Here is a 19,081-nt window from a genome sequence, read left to right as displayed (position 1 = left end):
CTAATTAGGTCTATTACTTTAGCAATACCTGGTTGGCTAAGGCTAAAAACTTCCTGTCTTCGTGAGGGAGAATATTGAGAAAGTAACATCAGGTCCTGCAAGGCCAAATACTGAAAGAAAAAAAATTTTATTTAATTTTTTTAAATCTTTATATAAAACCCTATTTATTAACAGGGCTCAGCATTATATATCTAAGGGGAAATTAGTTGAAACTTTCCATAAAGAAAATAACTTTTAACCTTCCTTTTTAGACTTCCAGAACTTTCCTGCCTGTACCCAGTAAAGGCTAACCCGCTAACAGGCTCCAGCTACGAGAAACTACAGAACTCTCCGATTTCTTTCCCTCCTCTGTAGTGGGAAACTTAAACATCACTTCCTCCTGGTACTTTCCTGGCCTCTCCTGCACTAACATATACTCACACAGTTCTCAAATGTGACCCTTAACATAATTTATTATAATTGTCTGTTTACTTGTCTCATCTGGTTCCACCCACCAATCTATAAGGCAGGAACAAAGTCTTGCTACCACATTCAAATGCAATGCCTAGCCATACAGTAGACACATAGTGTCTACTACACTTTTTTACTGAAAAATCTTCATTTTGTTTCCTGGAAAACCTCTTTACTCATCATCCAAGACATCAACTTCTCTGTGAACCTTTCTTATATTGGTCTCAAGTAGAATAAGTACTCCCCACTGTATTTAACATAATAAATTTGCATTATTTTGTATATATGCCTGTGCTACATCTTATTCATCATTATACCCTAAGTATAATGTCCACTAAATAAAGATCTGTGAAATAACCAAGTGAATTACTGATGTTTTGTTTATCTATTAAATTAGTCATAATCGACATTTAAAAAGGTAATCAGAGCCTCAATGATTCATATTCTTATTAGTTTATAACATTTCCAGAGTATAATTGAAACTATGGGTTCTAACTATTTTGGTTCTTTAAGTATTATGATGACCTCTTAATAAGATCACATATATTGTAGATCTACTCCAAAATTTCAAAATACAATTTAAGTCAAAACAATTTATTCTCACTTAGTTTGATTTTTAAATATATTGCAACTTCTTTAAATTATTTTTATTAAAATCTGTTTTAGGATCATTATCGTTATTCACATTTTAAGAGAGTTCACTGAATGTCTCTACACACTACCAAACATTACCTCTGATCACAATAGCCAACAATACTACATGAGTACAGATACGTCTTGATCCAGTGATAAAAATATAAAAACCAACATTGCTTGTTTAGCTACCATGAGGAGTTTATGAAAAGCTAATGCATATAGCTGGATATCAGCATATTTCATGCTTGGAAATATTTTTATATCTCTTCTAAATATAGAATTAGCTTGGCTTATATATATACATTGCAATAAATACTTGTATTTTAGTCACTTGGAAAAAAACTAAAAAAGTAAATAGCATTCAATGTAGCATGGTAGGTAATTTTTATAATACCAGTATTATTCTAAGCCCTTGAAAATTTTATCTAAATACCTAAATATGCTAGATATTAAGTTTCTCCATAAGATAAGTCAGAGAAGACTATGTAAAGATATAAAATAAACAGTTCTGGTACCTTTATGATGAGGGGAGGATTGCTATTTAAAACTTTTGGGAGGCATTCATCTGACTCTTCTGCAAATGGTGGCTGAACAGGGAACAGATGAGCCTATCAAATATAATTAAATACAAAGACTATAAAAACTATTATTTTCATGACTTGATTACATTTGGTAAGTGCTAACTGAATTTATTATAAAGGGAGACAATACTACCAAACTGACATCTTTAGTGTTCATTGCAAAAATAGGTTATTTTAAAGTTATACATGTTCAAACATACTACTTTCTAAAATGTTACTCTCCCTATTTTATTACATCTCTGGATCCAATAGAAACATTTTATTTTATTTAATTAATTACTTTTTTGAAATAAATTTTAGAAACAAAGATCCTTTGAAGGATACAAACCTGCAGAGATGGTAAAATGAAACAGAAACACTCACTGCCCAAGATAAACACTTGGATGATAAAGACAGTGTAATCGATCCCTATTCATTTAAAAACATTTCTTCAATATAAATTTTTTAAATTTCATTCAAATAATATTGTATTGCCTTATTATTTTAAATATAAAGCAAATAAAAATAATTTTTAAATTCAAGCCCACCTACTATGTAGTCAATAGAGAAATGGAAAACTTTAGAGAATTAGCCTATAGATAAAGCATAGTTAGTACCACTAGCAGTCCATTCAGTTTAGTTGCCAACAATTAAGAATACCAACACTGTTCCTCATAAAAAAAAAAGTAAATGATGGTTACAAATGATACATCTCTAATGAAGTCTCAGAAGAAACCAAAACTCATTTTACCAAAATAGTTTTGTGTATAATATCATGTTGATCACTGCTCTACTAAAAGTAAACCTGTACACTCCAAAGCACAAAAGTATTAACAAAAAACTCAACACTCACCTCTGTGGCATAGATTTTAAAGAGTATCCATGAGATGTACCAAGTCATCAGGAGAAAGACACCACATAACCAGACATGATAGAGTAATGAGAGATTCAAGAGGCCACTCATAGTGTCAAGAGGCCTATGAAATTGCCTGTGAAAGCAGAAATTACTATTTAATCCTAAGGGAAAAATACATTCTAAGCATTTAACAGAGTTGAGACTCAACACTGAGAAAAAAAATAAACCCTATTTGTAAATAATAATGGTGACAGACTCCTCTCATTTTGTACCCTAGAATACTTTCAGTAATACTTTCTAATGAAGTACATAAGGAAGCCCACAGGGAACAGTAGACCTAAACTGGACTTGGTTTCTCATGTTCCAAGAATGAGCCACACCTACAAGTATACCCCTACAGGCTAGGTAAAATTTTATTATTGTTGCTTTATAGTTTGATATTTAAAACTCATTCAACATGACTAGCACCTCTCTTGAACCAGATTTCACCTGTATCTGTATATCCTATAAACAGTTTCACAGTAGTTAAAAGCACATAGTTCTACCTAAAAATAACAATCTTTACTTTTAAAATAACTTAAGAAACTGTTAGAATGATAAATAAAACAAATGCTACCTTACCAAAACCTTGATTAAGTCAATTAGCAAAGCCATCATAACTACAATCACACAAGGAGCGATGGTAAAAACAGAATTTGAACCTCTGACTCTGCCAGTGATGTGTCATGATTACATAAATCTCTTGGCCTATCTCATTCTCAGTTTCCTCATCCATATAATAGAGGCATAATCTCTATTCTACCTCTTAGGGCTATTATGAGATTTAAAACACTTTATGTTAGGAGTGCCCAGCATAGTACTTGACATTTATTTGTGGAGTAGGGGTGCAATAAATAAAGTTATTTTCAGCTTTTAAGTAAACATTTACTGATGTTCTGGCATACATTAAGGACAGAAAATCAGGCACTTTGCCATACAAACAAAACATTTTTTTTGGTGGAAAAAAAAAAAAAAAGGCATATTAAATGTCTATCAAATATCATTAGTATTTTTCTCTTTCCATTTGATCCAGTTTAAAATCTGGGCTAACATAATAAATGACCCATGCATTTGGTTTCATATCTAGTAATTAAGCAGAAGATAAAACTAAGATTTACCTAGGAACTTTTAAAAGTTAGAAATACACACTGTAGAAACTAACATCTCAGAGACACCTATATATGCCAATATTCCCACTCCCCAAAACTGGTATTAGTGAAGTCCATGTATGATACAAAAAGTCTCACAGTGGAATAACTAATAATTAAAAGAACAAACACTAACAGAAATTTAGATTTATCTGCCAAATAAAGATTAAGGCTTTATCTATGTGCAAAGTACATGGGGAATAACTAGAATACACCCCAGTGCTGCCATCTGATTGACACTTATGATCTTCTATTGGTCACATGACCCTGCTTAATTTTGGTTTCCTCATAGGCAAAAATAAGAATAATGCTATAGCACTATAGTTGTCTAGCCCAGCATAGCACAGAATGATTATTGAGAAGAAAAATGAGAGGCATGTCCATGCAACTAAAGTATACCCTTTTACATAATATAAAAGCTGTATCTAACAAAATATGAATTATCATTGTTTATTTCTAGGAGAGTAACGAGTGCAGACAGAGGCAAAATATACCCTTTTATATACCACTGGAATTTTAAGTTATGTGAATTATGTATATTCAAAAATGAATACAGTTTTTAAAGATCTTAAAGGCTAAATCAAACAAAACATCTGGAAAGAAACAAACATCTAAAAGGATGAAAACATCTAAGAGAGTTAAAATTAGACTTTTCATAGCGCACTTACTCATCTATCTGAAGGTCCATAGCAGTACTAATCCAAGCTTTAGGAATATAACCTGAGAGGGAAGAATACAACATTATGAACATAAAAAATTAATAAAGCAAACCTTAATCATGCTTTGGAATATGAGATTGATGAGACAGCCAAGTAGACACCAAGACCTCAGTCAAAATGCTAGACTGATTAGGAATGGGCAAGTAAAGAGAATAATTTCTAAATACAAGAGGTCCTTGCTTTGTAGTTCTGATAAGTAGATATTTCAGTTATCATGGTTTGGTTACTAAACCAATCCCCAACAACACAATTGAAATTTTAGTTACCACAGCACAGTAACTGTGAGCAACTGAATACAGTATTCTAGATTTTTAGTACACAAATCAGTATGTAGATAATAGATGCACACCATGATCTGTGACCAATCACATATCTTTTTTCAAAGTCCATTGGTGATTGAAGGATTACAAGAAAATACTATGAACAATTATATGCCAACAAATTAGACAACCTGGAAGAAATGGATAAATTCCTAGAAATATACACTCTTCCAAGACTGAATCGAGAAGAAACAGAAAATCTGAGCAGATGGATAACTACTAACAAATCAAATCAGGAATCAAAAAACTCCCAACAAACAAAAGTCTTAGACCAGATGTCTTCACAGCTGAATTTTACCACACATTCAAAAAAGAATTAATACCTATCCTTTGCAAACTATTCCAAAAAAATGAAGAGGAGGGAAGGCTCCTAAACTCATTTTACGAGGCCAGCATTACCCTGATACCAAAACCAGACAAAAACACTACAAAAAAAGAAAATTATAAGCCAACATCCCTAATGAACACAAATGCAAAAATTCTCAACAAAATATCAGCAAATTAAATTCAGCAATACATTAAAAAGATCATACACATGATCTAGTGGGATTTATTCCTGGCATACAAAGTTGGTTCAATATCAGCAAATCAATTAGCATGATATAGTACATAAACAAAATGAAAGGTAAAATGATATGATCTTATCAATAGATGCAGAAAAGGCATTTGACAAAATCCAAATCCGTTTATAATAAAAACTCTCAGCAAAGTGGGAATAGAGAGAACATATCTCAACATAATAAAGGCCATATATGACAAACCCACAGCTAACATACTCAACGGTGAAAAGCTAAAAAACTTTTTTTTAAGATCAGGAATAAGACAAGGATGTCTACTTTCACCACTTTTATTCAACATAGTATTGGAAGACCTAGCCACAAAAAGTCAAACAAAGAAAAGAAATCAAAAACATCCAAATGGAAAGGAAAAAGTAAAACTGTCACTATTGTAGACGATAAGATACTATATAGAGAGAACCCTAAAGATTCCACCAAAACACTGTTAGAACTAATAAATAAATTCAGTAAAGTAGCAGGATACAAAATTAATATTCAAAAATCAGTTGCATTTTTATACACAAATAACAAACTATCAGAAAGAGAAATGGAGAATACAATCTCATTTATAATTGAATCAAAAAGAATAAAATACCTAGGAATAAACTTAACTAAGCTGGTAAAAGACCTGTACTCAGAAAACTATAAGACATCGAAGAAAGAAAATAAAGATACAAATAAATGGAAGTACATACCGTGCTCATGGATAAGGAAGAATTAACATGTTAAAATGTCCATACAACCCAAAGCAATGTACAGATTAATGCTACTTTATTCAAAATTCCAACGGCATTTTTTACAGAGCTAGAACAAATAATTCTAAAATTTATATGGAACCACAAAAAACCCCAAATAGGCAATCTTAGGAAAGAAGAACAAAGTTAGAAGTATCACAATACCTAATATCAAACTATACTACAAGGACAAATAGTAAAACAGCATGGTACTGGCATAAAAACAGACACACAGGTCAATGGAACAGAACAGAGCCCAGAAATAAACCCACGCCTATGTGGCCAATTAATCTATGACAAAGGAGACAAAAATATTCAATGGGGTGAAGACAGTCTCTTCAATAAATGGTATGGGGAAAACTGGGCAGATACATGCAAAAAAAATGAAACTAAACCACTTTCTCACACCATTTACAAAAATAAACTCAAAATGAATTAAAGAGTCACAGGGATATAAAATATAAAGTACAGTATAGGGAATAGTCAATATTATAGTAACTATGCATGGAAACGAGTGTTTACTGGACTTATGGGGGGAGAATCACTTTGTAATTTACATAACTGTCTAACCACTATGCTATACACCTGAAACTAATATAATATTGAATGTCAACTGTAACTGAAAAATTAAAATGCCTAAAAGCCAAAAATAAATAAATGTTTTTTGAATTTTTTCAAATTAAAATTGAAAGGAAAAAATGGATTAAAGACTTAAAAGTCAGACATGAACCATAAAACTCCTAGGAGAAAACATAAGTAGTAGATTTTACACTGCTCTTAGCAATATTTTTTAGAACCGTCTCTTTGGGCAAGGGAGACAAAAGAAAAAATAAACAAATGGGACCACGTCAAACTAGAAAGTTTTTGCACAGCAAAAGAAACCAACAAGACAACCTACTGAATGGGAGAAGATATTTGCCAATAATACATCTGATAAGGGGTTAACATCCAAAATATATAAGGAACTCATAACACCAAAAAAACAAAAAATCTAATTAAAAAATAGGCAGAGTTCCTGAACAGACATTTCTCCAAAGAGGACATAGGGATGGCCAACAGGCATATGAAAAGGTGTTCAACATCACAATCATCAGAGAAATACAAATTAAAACCATAATGAGATATTATCTCACACCTGTCAAATGGCTATCATCAATAAATCAACGAACAATAAGTGTTGGTGAGGATGTGAAGAAAAGAGAACCCTTGTGCACTGTAAACTGGTGCAGCTACTATGGAAAACGGTATAGAGGTTCCTTAAAAAATTATGACTAGAACTACCATAGGACCCAGCAATTCTACGTCTGGGTATTTATCTGAAGAAATCCAAAACATTAATTCAAAAAGACATGCACACTCCTATACTCATTGTAGCATTATTTACAATTGCCAATATATGGAAGAAACCTAAGTGTCTATCAATAGACAAATAAAGACAAATATATATATAATGGAACATTACTCAGCCATAAAAAGAATGAATGAAATCTTGCCATTTGTGACAACATGGATGGACCTAGAGGGTATTATGCTAAGTGGAGAAAGACAAATACCATGATTTCACTTATATATGGACTCTAAAAAATAAACAAACAAACAAAACAAACTCATTGATACAGAGAACAAACTGATGGTTGCCAGATGGGATGAGGGTTAGCGGGATGGGTGAAAAAAGTGAAAGGGATTAAGAGGTACAAATTGCCAGTTATAAAAACAGTCACAGGGATGTAAAGTATAGCATAGGAAATATAGTCAATAACACTGTAATAACTATGGATGACATCAGGTAGGTAATAGACTTATATAAGTGACCACTTCGTAAGGTATATAAATGTCTAATCACTATGTTGTACACTTAAGACTAATATAATACTGTATATCAACTATAATTAGAAAATAAATTAATATGAAAAAGAAAAAAAGTCTCTTGGTGATTGGTCACTCACATCAGTTATTCAGTTCAGCACAGACAACAAAGCATGTAGTTGTGTTGCTTCCTTGCCTGCCATGATAAACCCACATGACATTTTATAAAAATGAATAACTTAAAAGAGGAAACTAGCCAAAAAAGACCAAAGTGCTACAAAGAAAAGTGATAGCACATGAAATAAAATTTTAGTGGAACATAAACGGAGTCATTGAAGAAACAGCTGCCCATGGAAATGTTGACATGGCTGCTATGTCAGCCCAATGTACGACTACAGGCACACCTCTGAGATATTATAGTTTGGTTCCAGAGTAACACAATAGAGTACTGCAACAGAGTGGTAATCATTTTGCTGGTGGAAGGTCTTGCCTTTAATTTGCAAAAAACGCAACATCTGTGAAGTACAATGAAGCATGGTAAAATGAGGCATGCCTACATGGGGGAACAGCCAGGCTAATTGTAGTAGGTTAATACAACAAAACGTTAACATTAGAATGACAATTTTAAAAAATTGCTATTTTAAAAAATATGGATAATATAAACTACAACTGAAAAAAGTAGACAACAAAATGGCTTATACACAGTGAGAACAATTTTGTAAAATTACATTCATAGGAAAAATTTGGATCAGAAAAAGTTATAGTCTGAAAACAATATGTTAGAGTTTTGGATTTTATTTATATTATTATGTGTTGCTACTGAAATTAATGTTTTCTATCCAACTTGTACTGTGCATTATATTTAAAAAGCTGTATTTTTGTACTTATATTCATGTTAATAAATTCTGCAAGGTTCCCTTAGCAATAGGCTATTTTTATTGTATTTGTACTAAGTTATAAACTTATAAAAAGGAGTATGCTATTTCCAGAGTAATGATCAAATGCCATACAATATTTTCCTTTTTTTAAAGAATACGTTTTATTATTGTTATAAAACACATAAAATTTATCATCTTAACCATTAAGTGGGCAAAAAACACATAAAATTTATTATTTTAACCATTAAGTGGGATATGTGCCTTGTGCAACAGATCTCCAGAGCTTTTTCCTCTTGCAAAATTGAAACTCTGTACCCATTGAACAACTCCCCTTTTCTCCCTCCTAGCAGTCCCTGACAATCAGCATTCTACTTTCAGTTTCTAAGAGTCTGACTATTCTAGGTACCATCATACAGTATTTGTCTTTTTGTGATTAGCTTACTTCACTTAGGATAATGTCCTCAAAGTTCATCCATGTTGTAGTACATGATGGGATTTCCTTCTTTTTTTAAGATTGAATAATATTCCATTATATGTATATACTACATTTTCTTTAACAAGATTTTCCCTTAATGAAATACTTTTGACAATCTAAATGATAAATCAGTTAGGCTAATCACACACCTACAAGTATAGGAAACATACAAAAACAACGATGACTTTGCAACTGACATTTTCTGAGCTATCACCTAACAAATACACTATCAAAAAGCAGAAATTCTTACCAAGAAAATAATACACGATGCAGAAATTTCTAATCAGGAACAGTGATTCCATACAACTGTGTTTAACCAATAAGGGCAGGGATCTCCTAAAGCGCAAGAACTTGTATTGCTGTGGGAAAAGAAAAACAGAATCAAGTAACATTCCCAAACAGGGGTCCTACTTCATTCTAAAGCAAGCATATAACTGTAACGGTCCACATATAAAACATAATCATTGCATAAAAAGACAAAGTTTATTCTAGAAGCAAAACATGAACTATTTCTGATTTTAAATGTTTAATATATTATCTCACTGATATGAGATCAGAAATGAAAAGATTAACAATATCAATCTATACTTATAGTAAAGACTATGGAAGTGAAGTATAAAAATCACAGTAACAATAGCAGCTAACATTCTTTGGGTGCTTACTGTGGACCAGGTACTGTTCTAAGTAAGCGCTTTACATACATTAATCCATTTAAACCTCATAAGAACCCTATGAAGGAGATTCTATTATTATCCCCAACCTACACATGAGAAAAACAAGGAGGCACAGAGAGATTAAGTAACTTAACCAATGTTTCCAACTAGCAAAAGGAAAATCTGAGATTTTAATCCGGATAGGCTGTCTTCAGAGTTTGCAATCTTAATGGTAATATATATTGCCTCTACATTAAATTTTTTTAAATGCTATTTGCAGAAAAATAGGAGGCAGTGAAGATGACACTAGGCTAGTGATCAAGAGACCTGAGTTCTAGTGCTTTTCTTTCTGTACAACACTGAGCAAGTCATATCTCCTATCTAGTATCTGTGAGATAAGGCTGAACCAACTAAATAGTTTCTTAATGGGAACTTCCCAGTTCTATCAATCTAAGGCAAAAGAAACAAGAAAAAATATAAAACTTTTTTCTGAAAAAAAACTACGCTTTTGCGAAACAAGAGTTTACCCCTCTCCCATTCCTGCTCAAAAAATGCCAACGGAAAAAAATTTTTTTTAATTATTAGAAATCTAAGAAAACCTAATGAACAAAAGATGAACTTTCCAAATTCTTTTGTAATTGTATTACTACATTTATGTATATGTAAGAATATATGTATTCTTTTGTGCTTGTTATAATTTAGGACATCCTTCTTTATGAAATTTCAGAAGTTAAAGAACAGCAAAAAACTATAGTACTTAGGTAGAAGTTACATCTTCATACCATGTATGCAGATTCCTACAGTATCTCGCAAAATGCAGCCTATATGAATACTCAGTCGCTAACTGTACAACTTCAAATATACTGGCTTATTCAAATATTTTCAAAGTACAAGATGTGGAACTGCATTATTTTATGCAGTCCCTGGATGTTAACACCTTTTCCCTTCAATCCACCCCAATAAAAAGGGCAAAGTCTCTGTACTATTCCCACTGCAGCTCTCGCTTTAACCATTACTCACAAGTGTACAGACATTTCAGCAGATATGCAGAGAATAGCTATATGCACTCATCTTGCTCTGAAATTCAAGTGTTTTTCAATTCCCTATTGGGTTTCTTCTGTGGTTTGGCTCTGAGCTACCCTTTACTGAATGTTTACCATGTGCCAGGATCTATCAACCTTATTTAATACTTTCAAAGTCTTGTTGGCCTAGAGCACCTGTCTTGGTGCACATCCATTTCTTCATCCCCTATTTCACGCTAACATCCTGATTTTCCCTGTCATTAAGAATTTGATAAGGGCAATGGAGCTGGTTTTAGTTGTGTAGCAAGTTTAAAAAAAAAAAAATCTAATATATCTTTTAAAAGATCTAATTTTTCATATTTTTACATGAAAAAGCAGTTACTGAATATGTACAGTGTAAAACAATTTATGAAAAACCCACCCCACAAAATATATGGTGTCACAGATACATACATATGTAAATGTACAGTGGAGGGTTTGGAACATATACTAAACCAGTCACTATCTCTAAGGCAAAGATGGAGACTGACCAGAGTAGCCAAAGGGAACTTTTACTTTCCCTATAGTATTTGAATATTTTATAGTAAAAAATTATACTATTATACTCTTGGGAAGATGGCTGACAGGCAGCACCAAAAAATAAGGTTGATGATAATAAAATGATAATAATAATACTTGCTATTGCTGTAAAAAAATTTTTTAAGATCTAACAATCTCTGGTCGGCATGGCTGTTAAAAAAAACAATAAAAGGCTAAACCATCACATCAATTTATACAGGTTCAGAAGGAATGGGCCTGATTTCTCACATCAAACTTGTAATTTCCTGACCATCAATCCTGCTTCCCTTAGCAACTTAAAGCACACAAGAGAAGACTATACACTGTGCACCATGCTCTTAGGACTAAAGAAAGCAAGCTAAGGTATAGTGTCTTTCTTTCCCCTCAGGCTTCTGGGAAAGTGAGTGTACCCAGCAAGGCAAACACAGACAGTTATGAACCTGATGGATGAGAAACTATGGTCCAAAGCACAAAAAGCCATCATTTCAACTATTCTTGCCAAAATCCTTACCTCCATACTCCACTGCACCCATCCAGCAAAATTCCTGCACCAACAACCCCAGTCTGGATAACAACACCCAACTGTGTAGACCAAACACCACTGTACACTCATGGTTACAAGAGATGCCCCCAAAATATGTTTTGGCCGAATACCAAATAGCCAAATGTTAAAATTCAACATTCTGCCAAAGTTGAACCTGAAGCCAAAGCTGAATAGTACCATAATACAATAAACTTCTAGGGTATAAAAACAAATCTAAAATTTTAACAAAAGAAATCACAAAAAATTTGAGGAGTCAAATTTTACAAATTTGACAATATGTGGTAGAAAACAGTAATTTATTAGCACTGTCAATTATTAGACTGCTCCTATGTTCACATTATTGTACATCTGTGATATTAAATAAATGGTCACTTTCAACTGAGGTCCACAGAGGAGCAACAGATTTGGGGGTATCTTATTTTTCTTGAATATTTTCTTTTCTTAATTCTCTATATTCTTAATTATATTTGGACCAAACATGATTTCCCATACAAAATTTTGGAGTTTTTCTCCTTGTGAAACTTTGAGGTGGCAAAGCTACCACTCTATTTTTAATTCATCTTCACAAGATACAAAGAATTTCTAAAACAGACTTTTTCTTCATACTCTTACAGACTGCAGGGAGATAAGGGCCAGACCCTTTTCTGGGAGCACTACCTCCTTGTTATATGTGTATTTTCATCAGACTGTTCTCATGAATGCAACAAGCGTGTTAAATGTTTAGTTACACCAAGAGAACTCTAAACTACCACACTCTCAAACTTTACACCCTCATGACACGATTTGTTTATACATCCCTCTCTCTCCACTAGACTGGGTTCTAGTGGGAAGGGGCTGGTTCTAATATTTTTGCTCCAAAGCCCAGTCCTCAGCCTGCACAGTGGGAATGAAGCAAATAATAGCACAGTCAGGACGTAGTGGGAACAGCCTGGGGAGAGCCTTGATCCTGCAGTAAGAATCTCAAATGATTTCTTTCTCTCTTGCCAGAGAAGGTGGTTCTGAGTTCCAGAGACAGCTCCTACCTGGTTAGCAGATTTTTAAAAATCTACTAAAAGATAGTTTAAACTGTTCCAATCAAGCCAGTTGAAATTTTTATTTATACATATCATACCTTGTTCTAAAAAGGATTTGAGACGGTTACTGATATATTCTATACTTACTTGCATATCCTCAAGTTCATGAAGTTCTTAGGTTCAAAAAGAAGGTGGCAGTTGCACAGAGGTACTTTGCATGAATGTCATCCTCATTCTCCCCCAGCCCTGCTAGGTCACAGCAACTGCCACTATCTAGCAGGGAGGGAAAGAACGGAGCAAAGCAGTATTCTGAGAGGGAGCAGGAAAGGCAGCTACAGCTCTCAAACATATATGCTCAAGTCTCATGAAATAACTCTCTCCTCTCCAAATGGCATTTTGAGAATCTCAGTCCTACAATCTATTTTTAATTAGGTGAGGCCAGTTATACATACAAACGCCAAGGCAATTTTAACTCTGCCAAATTCTAACATAAGGTAATTCTCAAATGACAGCTTACCTGTATGATGGGAAATGGAAGATAGTTCATGTTGTTAATAAAATACCGGAGGCTATAGCAATAGCCCATAAATGCTCCAGCCAGTAGGAAAAAAAGGTGATACTCATTTAAGCAGGTTTGTCCAACAGGGCTATCGAAGCTGAAGGGAAAAAGTCAGGTTATTAATTCAACAGTCAGGGACGCATCACTGTTTTAGGCTCCATATTTACTAAAGGCAAAGCTTTGACTTAATCACTAAAGAAATGCCCAAAATTCTAACGAAATGGTTTGTTTTAGGTTAAGTGTGGGCAAAAGATTACCAAAACTCTTTTCCCTGACATACGAGACTCTGTCCCTTATTTAACTCTCTAGCTCTGTTCTTTGGAAAGCTGGTAAGAGTAAGAATGTCCCCTGTGGTAGTAAGTAACTGCTTACAAGCTGGCAAACTGCACTTGGAACTATAAACAAACTACATATACCTGATAGAGGTGCCTACAACTTTGGGCTTCTCTCTGTGTTGTCTCTGATAACTGGGCAATCCCACATGGGGACCATTTTCACTGAATAAAATGTGTCACCATTAGGGAAAAAAAAATTGCCTTATATGATAATAGCTAGGGTACAAAAGAAAATCAAGTATTCAGTAGTATTCATGAACACTGTTTTAAAGTCAGTGGAGAACAGGAACTTAAGATTACTTAAGTAATCATTTCTGATTTTTAAAGTCACAATCAACTTGCAATTTTTATTAATGTCATGTGTACAAGAACTCCATTAGTTTCAAAATTATGACAGTACTCTACTGAAGAGGGTAGTGATAATTATTTAAATTATCTTTCTTCATTCTTCCCATACTGTCTTCCTTCAAACTCCAACCTAAATGCCACCTCCTTGGCTCCTCAGGAGAATGGAAAGAAAGACCTATATGTTTCTGCTTTCTCCAAACCCAAGAAAAAGAAATCTTTTTCCAAGGAGGAGCTGGTTAGTAGTGTTCTTGAAGAAACAGCTGGCAGTGGAAGCCTTCCCAAGGGGAAGAAATCTTTCCCCAAGGAGGAAACAGTTAGTGATCCTGAAGAGGAAGGAAACAGAAGTGTTCCCAAGAAAAAGAATTTCTCCTCCAAGGAGAAGCTAGTCGACAGTGGACCTAAAGAAGTTGCTGGCAAGCAAAGCAGCAGTGCCAAGAAAAAGTTCCAAAAAAACTAAACCAGGAAGATTAGAATATGGGGTATTTCCCATCCCAACCCATCTCTTATACTCCAATAAAAACAAATCCGTAAGAAAAAAAAAAATGCTACTTCCTCCAAGGAACTACGTGTGAATCCTCCCTGCTTTCTGAACTCCCAAAGGTTTTATCTGCACAGCTCACTTTTTTCCTATTACAACCTATTTCTCACACATTCCTATTTCTCTATTACATCTATTTGTATCCATGGTTTATTTCCCCTGTTGTTCTCAACTCTTAAGGAGCTTATAGCCTAAGTGTGAATCACTCTTACAAATCCAACAGCATCTAGTATAGCACCATGTATAGAATGTTTTTTTTTAATTGTTGAATTCAACAAACATAAAATATAAAAAACACATGATGTATGTAAAAAAAGAAAGCACCTTCTGTAGAAGTCTAGAAAGCAAACGATGTCCATAAACTATTAAACTAACAAGTCATCTTTGGCTTAGTAACTAAACAAGATTCCTTAGAAGAAAAATGTATTTAATATTACCTCTTAGTATCGGTGCAGGGAACCACAAGAAAACTGTATCGGCCCTTGGTTATCACTGCAGCACACCAAGCCACCATCATTCCCATTGCAGCATGAATAAAAGAGTGCATGAGCTGCTGAGGATGAATGATCTTCCCTATCAGTGCCAGTCTGGAGCAGGGAATAGAAGGCACAACTGCAAACAAAACACATTAATGTGGCTTTATAATCTGCAGCATATGAATTTGGAGGACCTACACCATTCCCTCTCATCCTTGCACAAATACTCCGAAAGGCAGGAAGAAACCGAGAGTCAATGTAAAACACAGTGCAGAAAAATTCCTAGTAAAAATTTTAAGTTAAAATAATTTGAAAAAAATTAAATACAAAGAGATGCATGTAAAAAAAGAAAAACTGAAAAATCTAGAGATGAAACCTAGTATAGCACCATGTATAGAATGTTTTTTTTTAATTGTTGAATTCAACAAACATAAAATATCAAAAATATTTGATGTATGTAAAAAAAAGCACCTTCTGTAGAAGTCTAAACTATTAAACTATACAAGTCATCTTGTATAGTAAGAGTAACATTTTTCATTTCATTTTAAAATTTCCTGATAGCTCCAATAGGGCCTACCACGGCACTATCCTAAGTGCCATAAAAAAATTAATAATATTTTTAAGAAGACAGTGCTTGCCATCCAGCAAGTTATCTTTATTTCAGCATTTCAAAATTGGTACTATACAGAACATCTGTGAAAAATAACCACAAACTAGGTAAATATTGACAACACTGAATACAAAAATAAATGCTCGTATGGGAATTTCTAATATCTCTATGGTAATCCAAAGACGTTTTCTGGAAGTGAGCTGGGGAGGTGAGTATGGGTGAGGTGAGGAATGCTGACCTTTGAAACAACTAGCACAGGGTTCCCTAACCTATCTATGTAGGCATTTTTCTTCTAATATATTCAAAATGAAGAGACTGGGGAGGTAGAAAATTAAGTGTGAAGGGAGAGGACTTAGGTGCTTCACACTTTGGGGAAGAGGCTGCTATCACCTTTCCCTCTCCACCAGAAATGCCAGAAGGGGCAGTGTGAGAGCACACGCAGTAAGCCAAGGAGTTCTGAACATGGTTTGAAGGTTTGAACAGAAAAAGATCCATCAGCCAGTAGTGAGGGATTAGGAAAGCAAAGGGAAAGAATATATGTATTATAACATCTGGAAGATTTGAAATTTTTTACCGTATCTAATAAGAAACTACTGAAGAGCTAAAATGAGGAACGATATTATAGGCAAAACAAGTACTGTCAGAAAATGCTTCTTATTGTATGTATCTTAAGGACAGACTCAAGGAATCTGAAAAGCAAGAAGAATGAGGAAAGAAACTGAGGAGGGTAAAAAAGCTCTGGAATCTAGCAGGTGATTCTCCCAGGGCAAAACAAATATTTTTAAGTTTTTGAGAAAATCTTAGAATTACAGACTTTTATATTTGAGAAAGACCTAAGAAATCACCTGGTCCTAATCTCCTACCCCATAAAGGCATTATTTTTATAATACAGCTGCTGAATCACAACTTTAACACAAGCTGTGAACCATTAAAAGATCTAAATTTTTTTGTGTGTAAAATATACATTAACAAAGTTTATTCATTTTAACCATTTTGAAGTGTACAGTTCTGCAGCAAAAGTACATTCACAATATTGTACAACCATCACCACCACCTATCTTCAGACTTTCCCATCTTCCCCAGCTGAAACTTCACACCCATTAAATAATTCCTCATCCCCTCCTGCCCAGAGCCCCTGGCAACTGTCATTCTACTTTTTGTCTCTATGAGTTTGACTATTCTAGGTACCTCATAAGTGGAATCATATATTTGTCCTAAAAGGTCTAAATATTTTTTAAAACAGAGAAACTAGTACTCAAATTTTAAGACATTCAAAGCATATAATTCTGTATACATCTGTAAAACTTAAAACTTTGACACAAAACACAGCCTGTTATACACACTCATACACAAAATGCATTATTATTGACTTAATAAATTCAGATATTTTAAGATGATTAACTTTTGAAAACTCACCTGCATAGAACTCCGCATTGAAAATACTTATTATTACTATTACCACTGACAGCAGCAGGAGGTAAAAGATTACACTGGAACTACATAGATCATTGAAAGAATCTAAAACACAAGAGAGAAGAATCAGTAAAGTTCATTCAGTCGGGTAATCATATTCAGTATACTGCCATAGACAAAGGGTTTGAACCACTACTCTAATTTTAATTTTAAAAGCTTCTCTTCCTTAAGAATTTATTCAGATATTGCTGACATGTCTTATAGGACATCCACTTAAGAACTACAATGTGAGTTATTCGGACCAAGCTCTGGTCCCTTAAATTATACTAGAATTTCTTTTAGATAATCCAGATGTTAACATCAGACAAAATACTACCATGTGAAAACATATCTCATTATGTGAAATAGAGAAGTACATATTTGGTAATGTATCAACGAAGTTTCTTTTTAAAATGTAAATAATATTTTTCAGATCTCCTCTTAAAATGTAAATAATATTTTTCAGATCTCCTCTTAATAAATCCAATTAGCTCCTATAGCTAAAAAAAGTAACATTTCTGTAAATAGCATAATCCATAAATCATCTAAATTAGCTGAATGAAAAAACAAAAAAATCATGATATCTCTGTGAAACACTAATTCATTCATGTTTTAGAGTCGTTCCACAATCAATATTCCATTTCAAAACTATGGCAAAAGTTTAAAATATGTATGTATTATGCCTAAAATCATGAACAAGAAAAAAACAAGGACATGTCTGCTGAACAGACGAACACTTAGTAATGAAACTAATTATTTTTAAAAGTATAATTCATTAACTAAAATTAATAAAATTTATTAAGCATCCACAATTAAATCTAAACATTGTACTGAGCTAAAACAAAGAACTGATCCATGTGACTGGAAATAAGTAAGGAAAGAGTGTAACTTCTCCGAAAACACTAGGTGAAGCAAAAATTGAAGAGGACAAGTAACATTTGATGTAGAAAATGGCAAGAATCAAATCCAATTTATGAGACTGGAGAGAAAGTATTATTAGGATTAAAGAATGCTTGGCCAAATAAACAGACATAAAATGGCCATAAGTTTTTATCTAAATTGCCAATTCAGAAAAATTGGTAACAGCTCTAGATTTAATGCTCTGAGATTGTGAAGAAACAGCCAAGATCAAAAGATGGATGGGTGATGCAGATTCCAGCAAAGTGGATACAGAAATACTTGCCATCCCTGCACTGGTTTATGGCTTAATTTCATCTGATCTGTAGGACTCATCCAAGAAATGATTGATATGTCTCAACAAAAACTTAACATGACTTTAATTCTTTAGCAGCAATCTCTCCAAAGGCCACAGAGCAAAGCTTGGCATTTTCTTCTGAAAAATTAAATTAACACACTTCCCACTTTCCAAAGCAAAAGAAATTTACTGTTATAGTTGTTGAGAGGAAATAAAAAGAATTTCAAGAATATTTGTGCTTCCGAGGCTTAGGCAAGACTTTAAAGACTTCGAAACCTATTCTGGCAACATTTCTCTTTATTTTTTTAATTCTAGTGTGGCATAGTGGAAAAACACAAGCTTCGAAGTTAGAGACCAACATTCAAATCCTAGTTCAGTTACTGAGCTGTGTGTCTCTGAAGACTTTAACCTGAGTCTCAGTTTCCTCATTTATAAAGTAGAGATAATACCTCTCTACTACACGGGGTTGTAGTTGTAGGAATAAGAGGTAATATACTTAAGGTGCTTAGCATGGTGCCTAGCACACAGTAGATAGCAATAACTGACAGATCCTCATCAATCTTTGTGTTTAACTCTAAGTTCCTTAGTCTTTAATTCTTT

General features: G+C 33.6%; 1 protein-coding gene across 2 annotated transcripts in view; it reads right to left on the bottom strand.

Moving 5' to 3' along the window:
• NDC1 (NDC1 transmembrane nucleoporin) overlaps positions 1-19,081 on the bottom strand; it is a 53,003-nt gene that overhangs the window by 30,818 nt on the left and 3,104 nt on the right. For both annotated transcript variants that reach the window (XM_011370457.2, XM_023536763.1), the window contains exons 3-10: positions 17,251-17,352; positions 15,186-15,360; positions 13,486-13,624; positions 9,429-9,537; positions 4,358-4,409; positions 2,500-2,635; positions 1,602-1,694; positions 29-110 (exon numbers count right to left, since the gene is read on the bottom strand). In XM_011370457.2, the coding sequence (XP_011368759.1) occupies positions 29-110; positions 1,602-1,694; positions 2,500-2,635; positions 4,358-4,409; positions 9,429-9,537; positions 13,486-13,624; positions 15,186-15,360; positions 17,251-17,352 (888 nt within the window). The remainder of the gene's footprint in view (positions 1-28; positions 111-1,601; positions 1,695-2,499; positions 2,636-4,357; positions 4,410-9,428; positions 9,538-13,485; positions 13,625-15,185; positions 15,361-17,250; positions 17,353-19,081) is intronic.

The sequence above is a fragment of the Pteropus vampyrus genome, unplaced genomic scaffold (assembly GCF_000151845.1).
Source record: "Pteropus vampyrus isolate Shadow unplaced genomic scaffold, Pvam_2.0 Scaffold170, whole genome shotgun sequence".
NCBI lineage: Eukaryota > Metazoa > Chordata > Mammalia > Chiroptera > Pteropodidae > Pteropus > Pteropus vampyrus.
This window is presented reverse-complemented; position numbering and strand designations above follow the sequence as displayed.